This window comes from Centropristis striata, chromosome 14 (genome assembly GCF_030273125.1).
Source record: "Centropristis striata isolate RG_2023a ecotype Rhode Island chromosome 14, C.striata_1.0, whole genome shotgun sequence".
In the NCBI taxonomy this organism is placed as follows: Eukaryota; Metazoa; Chordata; class Actinopteri; order Perciformes; family Serranidae; genus Centropristis; species Centropristis striata.
Window position 1 is genome coordinate 6,116,920 of NC_081530.1, and position 11,156 is coordinate 6,128,075.

The following is an 11,156-nucleotide window of genomic DNA, read 5'->3' on the forward strand; positions in this document are numbered from 1 at the left end:
ATTCAAAAAGTATTTGAGAGCTTATACAAATACTACAAAACGACGTATCTGCTTTCCTGGCTTCAATGGGTTAAGATGCAGTGTCTGAAGACTGATCAACATCAGTATGGTGATTTCATATCATTTATTCTGTGAAAACGCAACCCAAAACAGACCTGAGGACAGCCGTTGGACTTGAGAATACTCAGGCTCAGTCCAAAGTGCAGCATGCAGCAATACAACTGGGCCTGGTCTAATTTCCCACATCATGTCTGAGTCACTAGGTACCAAGTGGACCTGTTAGAGACTTTGGTTAGAGACCAAAGTGGTGTCTGACACTGACACAAACAGCAGTGTCAGACACTTTTTCTCTGTTATTTCTTTCTTTTCTCCTTATTGTTGTATAGATTTATGATGATTTTAAACTCTAAGCTATATTTATACAGGGTTTATTTTATTTTTATTTTTTTCTCAGGGTAAATGTATATTGTAATTGTTTGTAATTTTATTCTATTTTGTAGATGGTGTAATTGTATATTGGATTTTTATAGTATTGTGATTTTGTATGTAGTTGTAAAAGCCCAACTAGGGACGGGAGTTGAAAATTAGCTGAAGCTATATCTCTGTATGCAGCACATCAGATACATGTCCTGTATCTATGCTAACTGCATTGTCCCTATCAAATAAAAATAAATTCAAATTCAAATTCAACTTGGGGCTTGGAAGGGCAAATAGTTGTAATGTTTTATTCTGTCGCCACTGTTCAAACCTTGAAAATGTCCCTTTACATGTGTCTGCCTGCAGGCCAGCCAGCAGGTGGCAGCTTCCCAGCGCTCAGGCTCCAGTGCCATGTACATGAACCTGGCCCACATGCAGGCGGCAGCAGCGGCAGGGGCCGGCGGTGTGGCCGGCGGCATGGGCGGAGCTTCGGCCGTCAGCCCCTCCACCATGTCCAGCTCGGCTGGCGGAGGGGTGAGCTCCATGGCCGACCAGGCCAGCAGCCAGGCGGCAGCCAAGCTGGCCCTGAGGAAGCAGCTGGAGAAAACCCTGCTGGAGATCCCTCCACCCAAACCCCCCGCCCCACTCCTCCACTTCCTGCCCTCTGCTGCCAACAGCGAGTTCATCTACATGGTGGGCCTGGAGGAGGTGGTGCAGAGTGTGCTGGATAGTCAGGGTGAGTAGCCGAAAACATCCAAATCACTTTTCACATCATCGTCTCATCATGTGTGCGATCAAACTGACAGAGTTCCTTCCTTTAGGTAAACTCAGAGGGACACTGGGACGCATGGAGCCTTTCTTCTGTGCCCAGTGCAGAACTGATTTCACCCCCCACTGGAAGCAAGAGAAGAGCGGGCGAATTCTGTGTGAGCAGTGCATGACTTCCAATCAGAAGAAAGCTTTGAAGGCGGAGCACACCAACAGGCTGAAGAACGCCTTTGTGAAGGCTCTGCAGCAGGAGCAGGTCAGCACCATATTTATACAAACATTTACAGAGTTGAATGTGATTCGTTCCACTTTTGCCCGAACTCAACTGATCATCCAGTCATATATATACACTACCGGTCAAAAGTTTAAGAACACCCCAATTTTTCCAGTTTTTTATTGAAATTCAAGCAGTTCAAGTCAAATGAACAGCTTGAAAGGGTACAAAGGTGGTGAACTGCCAGAGGTAAATAAAAAAAGGTAAGCTTAACCAAAACTGAAAAATAATGTACATTTCAGAATTATACAAGTAGGCCTTTTTCAGGGAACAAGAAATGGGTTAACAACTTAACTCTATGGAGTCTTGGGCCATTTTGTCCATTTTTTTTATTCTTTTCATGTCTTTGTAAGTCATTTTGTGTCTTTTTTTTTGTCATTTTGTGTCTTTTTTTTGTCCTTTTGTGTCTTTTGGTGTCTTTTTTTGTCATTTTGTATCTTTTTTTAGTCCTTTAATCCAACATAAAATGTGATTTTGAATCTTTTTTTTTACTTTCAAAACACTATCATGCTCAATAAAGAATTTTAAATGTTGCAAATGTGCGTTAATTTCAGAGTACACTGAGACATTAAACTGCATCATTTTCAATTAAATTCTGGAAAAGTTGGTGTTTTCTAAAACTTTTGACCAGTAGTGTATATATACACACATACTTTTACAACTGTTGTGTTTTTCTTATCCCAACACATTTGTAAGCCATCTTATCTAACATGGTTTCCACAGGGAGTGTATGAATGGATGCATGTGACTGTATTAATCCTTGTGCATTCCTAAATGTGTCCCTATATCAGGAGATTGAACAGAGGCTTCAGCAGCAGGCGGCCCTCTCTCCCAGCTCGGCCCCCACTGGCCCAAACGCTTCCAAGACTGACTCCATGATCCGACATCATGCACTCCGCCAGGTACACTGCAGCATGACAGGCCACCGTCCACATGCACTCACTCCTGTTCTAGTATGAGGCCCCGTTTACACGAGGACGGTCTGAACCAAAGACGCAAAAGTGGCGTCGCGTCTTCACTTTTTATTCCTCGTTTAGACGAGCATTTTTGGGAGGAAATCTGCTGCATACAGTGACGCAAAAGTGTGTGAAATTCGATTGTATGCAGCCAGGCGGCATCACTTAAAGCGATAAGAGCATCTTTGGGCATGCAGAAGTTTTCACGCCACACATTTTCATCAGCTACTCCTTCCACAAAGTTCTCCACCATCACTAGATCTCCCAGGTCTCGTTCACAGCCGTCTGGCTCGCCTCCGACAAATTGCTGCATCCAAAATGTGATAGAGGTAATTCCAGATCCTTCTCTGTTCACTAATACTATCTCTACATATCCTGTACATTTGGTGGAAAGACTCCTGTAAGTTTATTAGAGCTGCCAGAGCAGCTTGAAGGTCCGACGCATGGAAATAATCCCACATTTGTTTATTTTCCTGTACTGGAGCATGTATGTGACGTAAACACATACGTGACGTGAGCAGATCAGATCAGAGTTTTGCGTCTTGTCAGTGTAGACGGACACGCTACGGCGGAGCGGATTTAACTTTTCCACTTTGGAGGGTGGTTTCAGATTTTTGCGTCTTTAAGCCCCCAAAACGCCGTCACCGTCCAAACGAAAGGCACTTCCGATAAAATATTTTGTCGTTTTCACCCGCGAGCGTCCTCGTGTGAACGGGGCCTGAGTCAGTTTGTGCCTGTAGGTTTGGAAAGCCTTGTCCCAGGAACAGGACACACCTGCATTAACATTTTTTTCCCTTTAATGGTGATTGTGTTGATCATTTTTTTCATTAAATGAATGATTAAATTGACTATGACCCAAATGTAATGGCATGATTGAATTAGGTTATAATGACATGAAAGAGAGAATTGCATGTAACAAACAAATATCTGCATTTTGTACTTGATAATCAGAATCAGAATCAGAATCACTTTTATTGTCACTGTACCTGGGTACAATGAGATTAATAAACACCACCAAGTCAGTGTGAGAGACAATGTCTCAGAAATAATAATAATAATATACAAATAATATACAAACAGACATAAGGTGCACACTTTGAATTGCAGCAGTGAAAAATAAATATGGTCCATATACATGTGAGATATTGCACTTGTTTGGAGGTATTGCACTAGAGGGAAGATCAGTTCATACTGACCTAATCCAGTGATTACGTGCATTTGCTAGCCATTGAGGTGTAGTTCGTTCACTATGTGGAGCGATGGTGAAGTTAATGGGAAGTCTGCGCTGTCCTCAGGCTCCCCAGCCTCAGGCCTCCATGCAGCGAGGTCTGTCCAACTCGGCACGAGGCGTCCTGTCCAACTTCGCTCAGGCCTCCCAGCTGTCGGTGGCCAGCAGCCTCATGGGAATGACTAGTGCCAAGCACTGTGGCAGCGGTGGAGGTGGCAGTGGCAGCAGTAGCAGCAACAGACTGCAGCACGACAGCCGTCGCCAGATCTACAACATCCCAGGTACCTACTGTACAGAGTCTCCTCATGTCCACGACAGGTGTCCCCGTCACAAGTTTCTCTCCTGATACTGATCTGTGTCCAATCGGACATTTCTGTTTACTTACATTGAGATTAAATAGGCATCTGCATCTGCACAGCTGTAGATATTTAGTCTGACTAACTTATCTTTTGTGAGCTACTTTATCCAAATACCAAAGGTTCAAAGGAATGTGACTCCTGAGCTGCAGAGAATACATTTATTTATTATATATATTTCATTCATTCTATTTATTCATATAGCACCTTTTAAAAACAGCCGTTTACAAAGTGTTTCAACAGAGAGCAGTTAATCATAGCGAGAATGATTCCATAAGGCTAAAAACTATTCTTACATTAAAAGAAAAACAATAACAGACAGAGCATGACCAATCACAAGACATTCTCAGATACACAGAAAGTAAAAGTAGAGTAAAAAAGTAAAAAGTGAAGGAGTAGTAAAATAGAAAGCATTACATGAAAGCAAGTCTATAAAAGTGGGTTTAAAGAAGTGATTTAGAAGAAGTCACTGACTCTGCATGCCTTATCTCCTCGGGGAGCTCGTTTCAAAGTCTGGGCGCTCTGGTGGAGAAAGCCCCACCACCTTTGGTTTTTCAGTTTAGACTTTGGAACGGTCAGAATGGCGCCAACCGAGGATCTAAGGACGCGGGTCGGCTCCTACGGAGTTAATAATTCTGTTAAATAGCTAGGAGCCAGACCTAAAAGAGCTTTAATAGTGATCAGTAAAATCTTCAAATCAAAATAAACGCTCTGAGCCATCTTTTGACCAGCCTTTTTTCAGTGGAGAGAAGTGGAGAAAAAAAAGTGTGAGACCCACCTCAGTCCGGGTATTGGACTGTAATGGAAACCCCCCCTATAGAGGATCCTGCCTAGCACAAACAGAGGATCCAACCTAGTCTTGTTTTAAAAAAATGACATGCTTATTTGTGCAGTTGGATATAAATAAGTGTTTGAGATTTTATGGAAACTAGATAAAGAGTTGGTCGACCTGACAGATTCTGTGTGTTTTCTCCCCACAGGGTTAAATATTGCCTATCTGAACCCAGCGGCGGTTGGAGCCCATAAGAGCTCCAGCTTAGCAGACCGGCAGAGAGAGTACCTGTTGGACATGATCCCACCTCGATCCATATCGCAGTCCATCACTGGACAGAAATGAGCCCCGCCCAGCTTTCCTGCCCCTCTGAAGCCCCCCCACCCCCACCCTCCCCCCATCCTGCCCTCCTACCCCATACTGAAGCACTCCCAGAGCGACCAACATCCCCGCCCCACCCCCCATCGCATGCAGTGCCTGTCCGTGTGCCTACCTTAAACCAACCCATGAAAACCCACCAAGTCGGACAAAGACACTAAACTGTCAGTGCATCTCAAATGTTCTTATTATAGTAAAACTCTTCTTCGTCAGCGTTGTTTAACAATTATAATTCCCATTATTATTGCTGTTGGTAGCACTATTATTATACCTGCAACTAGCATTTTTGCTTCAGTTATGATTACTCATTATGCTTTATTCTTTTCTAAGTGTTTGGTCCGTTTTTGTTTCTCTGCTGTCTCCTTTACTTTGGGCAGTGACAGTGAATCATTGTAGGGCCTCTTCAGGCCACCATCATGTAGTATTTTTTTTTCTCCACTCAATTCTAAAGCTAAGATGTGACTATTGCTAGTAACAGAAGATCAACAGGGTGCATTCTGGTTGCTATGCAACATAAAGTTTAACAACTTTGAAGCTTTGTAAAAAGTGTTAGCTCGCTAATTGGAAAATACCGATGGTAAGAATAACAGGAGGACATGAGATGGAGAGCAGAGCACCCGCACTGGTGTCATCTTGAGTTTTAAGCTCCAACATGTTGAGCCTGGAGTCGGGAGCAGAATCACCCTGCTGCCATCAGAGCTAATTAACTGGAAAAGACGGACAAAAGGTGCACACGTGTACAACACAGAATCCTAAGTGATCCGAGTTTGGAAACCTTTTCCTTTGCTAGTCGGCTCCCACCTTTCCCCATCTAAAGGTCATCATCAGCCTCTCCTGCTCCACATGTGGACAGTTACCAGGTGGATGGAACTGTTCACTCCACACTGTAGTCGTACTAATCAGGACTGACAGACGCAGCTGCGGACCAACAGCTGATATAAACTCCGGCAGGGAGGAAGCTGACAGCCGGAGGACGACAAAGAGGGGTCATGGTGTCCTCCCATCTATCTCCCTGCTGCCCTGCCCAAGATACCTTTGTTATCCAGTATGCACAGACTGAACCCTTTTACCCAGCAGCCCCTCTCGGCATCACACGTTCTTTGAGAAAGTGAAAAGAACTCAAATCTGAAGGTGGAAGCAGATTTTATGCGTCCAAACAACAGATTCTGTACCTAGAAATCTGGGTTCCTTTTCGTGTTATATTTGGGTTTTTAGATTGTTTTACACCCAAACTTTCCTTCTTTTTTTTTTTTGTTTGGTTAGTTTATTTGTTTGTTTGTTTTGCGGCGTCTCCTGATGAAATGGTGGCATACCTGAGAGGTACGAGCCCCTGGAGACGATAATAATCATCATAGCTAAAAACAGAAACTATTGAAAACTCTGTATGGATTATGTATAGATACCTAGCTTCAGAGGGAGAAAAAAGGATGTGGATTATATCTTTTATGGGAGAGACATGGATCAATCATTGTGTGCATGTTGTGCACACAAGTTGCCTCACTCCAGAGGAGCACTTTGCATATTTCCAATTGGAAAACCTTTTTTTTTTTTTTTTTTTAAAGAGGAAAAGAATGTTACAGTTAAGAGTGGCTATAGGTCTTGATGCTGGCTGATGTCCTGACAGTTGTGGATTGCATCAAGATGAACGGTTTGATCCTAAATGATTGTGTCAGTGTCAGTTTCCAAATCCCTGGTGCCCAGTGTGCTGGGGTTAGAAGCTGTACCAGCATCAATACTGGGTCCCAGCCACTCACTGACTGGAAAACCCAGTTTAAGTAAAGTTGTTCTGCTCTTGGGATGGGATTTGTCTTCGTGTCTGAAAGGAGAAAACTGCTCTAGAGCTCAAACACATTTACTCCATCTAGTTGATTCCATATAAATTTCTATATTGACACACACACATACACACCATACCATAATGTAAAGTGTACTCACAACACTTTCCTCAGGAGTGGTGGGCTCCCACTTGTGCAGTAGCTCAGGCAGTGTGCAGTATTACTCATGGTGACAGAAGGACAGCCAGCACATTTCACTCTGATGAGTCAAATCATTGACGAAAAGAGGAAAAGCTCTCTTAGGATGACACCTGCAAAAAAAAAATCCAGTCATGTCAAATATGTTCCAGGCAGCTGTGTGTGAAGTTTCCATAGACAGCATAGCACAGGTTCATCATGGCCCTGGCAGCCATGTTGGATTCCTTCAGTTCTTGGACGACAGCTGATGTGTTTCTAACAAAATGTTTGATGTGTCTGTGCAGTGAAAGTGTGTGTGAATGTAACGACTCCTTTGTGTCTGGAGAGGATATGGAACCGCATACACTCAGTTCAGTCTGTGCACTCACTGTGTCGGCTTCTTGGTTTGTACTAGTCATATTCTCTCCCCTGCACTCACTGTTAATTAGCAAATGTTAGCATGCTAACATGATACACTGTGATGGTGAACGTGGTCTGCCTCGTATCGTCATTGTGAGCATGTTAGCATCCTGACATTTAGCTCGATGCAAAGCTATGCTATGTAAAACCACACAGCTAGTGTAGCTGTAGTCTGTTATTTCTCTTCCTGCTAAATTGGAGAGTGATCAAAAGTATAAGCTGAAGCTAAAAATGAGGCGGTTAAAACCCTTTTCAAAAGTATCCCTTCTTTCAAACAGCTAATGATTTTTAACTCCTTGCTGTTGAACAGGAAAAGACACGAGAGCACTTCATGCCGGAGAGTGTGTGTGTTTGTGTGTGTCTGTATGTGTTCTTGTACTTCCTACAAAGTGGGGACCGGGACACGTTTTTGACCAACAGAGTGGGGACATTTTTGCGACGTGAGGACATTTCAGCCGGTCCTCACTTCGTTAAAGGCTTGTTCGAGGGTTCAGACTTTGTTTTAGGGTTATAATTAGGTTTATGTTAGGGTTAGGGTTGGGCATTTAGTGGTGATGGTGAAGGTTAGGTTAAGGGTTAGGGGAAGGGGCTAGGGAATTCACTATTCCAATGAGGGTCCTCACAAAGATAAGAGAAGTACAAGGGTGTGTGTGTGTGTGTGTGTGTGTGTGTGTGTGTGTGTGTGTGTGTGTGTGTGGCCTGACTTGTCCAAGTAGTGGAGGCTAGCAGTGTTTATTGCTCAGTGTGAAAACCTTTAACATCATACTGGAGTTTCCATCCCACATTCTAAATTCAGTCCGTATCAGCTCTTCAGATTGCTTAGTGAAGTCTAAGTTCCCACTAGCTAATGCAGTAGCAGAAAATGATTTTAAAAGAAAAAGTCTAGCTTCAGTTCTGTCATGAGCTTCTCTTCTCAAGCCCAGACGCTTTATGGCAGACCAAAGACAGTACCACAGTAATATATATACTGAATGACCACAGTCTTGTCAGGAGTCTCTGATTCTGTAGCCACGACTGTATTTAATAACCAACAGTCGGCTCTCGTGCTTCAGAGATTTTCGATGTAACTGCACAGCCTCTGCTCATCTCCTGTTATTGCCATTTTTACGTGAATCTGTCACTGTTATACTTCCACTGTCCATATGTGCACAGTGCTTGGTAGTGTTTTCTCCAGTCAGACTGTATTTCGTCACGTTCTGATGGAATCCAGACGTGTCCGCCTGCACGTCCCAACGATCGGATGATAAACCGCCCAGAGGAACGGAAGGCCAAGACTATGAAACTACCTAGGATTAGATTCACAGATGTAAACTTCAGTTTACACTTGGAAAACATCATTTTTGTTAACGATATAAAAAAAACATGAATCAATTTTCCCTCGGTGGAACAGTTGAAATTGGATGTAGAGATATATTTTCATGAGTTTTTAATGTCTGGGGTAAATTTTTACTGCCACTCACGATTTGATTTCAGCAATGTTTTTGTCATGCCTTTTGCTGCCAAGCTGAAGTTTCAGAAAAAGAAAACGCTCCTGTCTCTCGCTCTTTTGCAGATGCATCCACACACTTTGTATTTGGACTGCAGATTCTTTCTTGAAATCTAAAACTTTAAATTTGAAGTCATTCTTTTTCTGTTTTGTTTCTATTGCAGTTTAAAAAATAAACAAATGTATTGACTATGAAATAAATGACACGATATTTGCTAGGTTTGAAGTAATAATGACTTATTGTACATAAGCATTTTCTCCTCCCTTGTACTGAAAAAAGAAATTAAATGGTTGTATATTGTGTAGAAAAGCAAACAAAAAGCCATGAATATTGTGAAGCTTGTCATTTCGTTTTGTGATCACTGTGTATTATTGTGTAACAAATGTGCAAAATGTTTGGGATTCTTTTCTTCCCCTCTGCTTCTTGAAGCGGTCTCCCTGGATGCATTCGCTTTGGTTGGGGACTAGTTAGTTTGCAGGAAGGCGCTCGCTGGTTCAGACAGACGGGGCTCTGCAGTCTGCTCTGCATTACGCATCTGAACATTTGTTTTCTCTCGGAGCATTGAAATAACTTGAAATGACTTTCTTACAGAATGGTTTCCTGAACTTGCTCCTGATAAAAGCACTTTGAATGTTTCATTGTGTGGTGCACTACATGGACAGAACTGAAGAACCCCCCCTGAACCCGTGGTTCGGTCCAGGGTCACACTGATGTACCTGTGTTTTTGCATGTTCAGGCAGCCATAGGCTTTCTGGGAACCATTGAGTCTTGAAATTTGCTGCACTGAAAGTCAGCATTCTCCTCTGTGTCCAGCTATCCTGCAGCCAGGGTCTAAGGCTAACAGGGACATTGATTCTGGAAAGATATGTTGCTGTTTAACAACCACACATATATCTAAAAACCAGGACAAATAAAAGCAAAGCTACATCATCTGTATGCCTGTATACTGGCATAGGTAAGTGAAGATTTGTTTTGTAATTCCAACCCTTAATTTCCAGTGTCCAAATAAAGTCAATGGCTGGCTGGAGCACAGGCAAAAACACAGAAATAAACATCAGTGACTTGATAAGTGAATGGTGATAAATGGATTTAAACAGTGTTAATATGATCCCAACCTGAGTCTCAAGAGGGTTCCAGCTTCTCTCCATGTTTAGATGCCGACAGGCCCAACAGTACTTTCCACTTTATGAAGGGAACATTTCTGGAGTTTTTGGCATATAAAATCAGTGTTTTACTGTATTTGGCACTTAATATCCACATCCAGATATCAGCTCTTCCTTCAGTGGAAACCTGGTCGGGCCTCATAAGATGCTTTTTGTTAGATGGCCACAGCTGCTGCTCGACCCGACACACTGACCCTGAATCAGTGATCACTTTTCCTGCCAACACCAGCATACAACATGTATGGTCCCCGACTGTTTGGCTTTATCTTCTATTAGTTGTTGTTGCTAATGCAGGGAAACATTTAATTTCAAAATCAGTTTTATTAGTTTTTAGTTGACTTTTTGTATAATGTTGACAATGTTGAAATAAACATCTGGGGAAGCAGAAACAGATGAAATCGACCACAAACTAACTTTTTTGTTTTGCTTACATCAATCCTGACCTTTTGCACATACTTGATATTTAACGGTCTTCAAAAAAGTAAAAGAAAATAATGCTGTTTGAATACTGCCAGTTGATTGACAATTATGCATTGATTGAAAAAATAAGCTAATTTTGGAGGAAATAACTTTGTAATATTTATCTCTTGCAAGCTATGTTTAATAAAGGTTGAAACAATTTGCTTCCAAGTGTGACTTCATTCACCTTTTTTTTAAAAGGAGCAAACGACACAATGTTCTCTCAGGAACTCTGGACAATTCTCACAGTTCTTTATTTCAGAAACGTACTTATTCAACATTAAAACAACTTCGTCAAAATGCGTCCAACAAGCTCAATGCAGGATCAGACTACTTTCATTTCAGTCCATTTAAACCTTTTTTTTTGTATTCTCAAGCTACAAATACTTTTGAGACAACAGAAGAAGTTTCCACATTTATTTACAGAGTGCTGTAACAGAACACAAACTATGACAGAGGACTTGAAAGTGATTTTCAGAGTTCATTGTTGAGCTGAGAAACAGCAGTTGATAAAATCATAATTTCG

General features: G+C 42.1%; 1 protein-coding gene across 2 annotated transcripts in view; it reads left to right on the plus strand.

Annotated features, from left to right (window-relative positions):
• gatad2b (GATA zinc finger domain containing 2B) overlaps positions 1–10,801 on the plus strand; it is a 53,434-nt gene extending 42,633 nt beyond the window's left edge. For both annotated transcript variants that reach the window (XM_059349515.1, XM_059349516.1), the window contains 5 exons: positions 784–1,153; positions 1,239–1,441; positions 2,251–2,361; positions 3,711–3,924; positions 4,980–10,801. In XM_059349515.1, the coding sequence (XP_059205498.1) occupies positions 784–1,153; positions 1,239–1,441; positions 2,251–2,361; positions 3,711–3,924; positions 4,980–5,116 (1,035 nt within the window). In that variant the 3' untranslated portion in view covers positions 5,117–10,801. The remainder of the gene's footprint in view (positions 1–783; positions 1,154–1,238; positions 1,442–2,250; positions 2,362–3,710; positions 3,925–4,979) is intronic.
• The last annotated feature ends 355 nt before the right edge of the window (positions 10,802–11,156 follow it).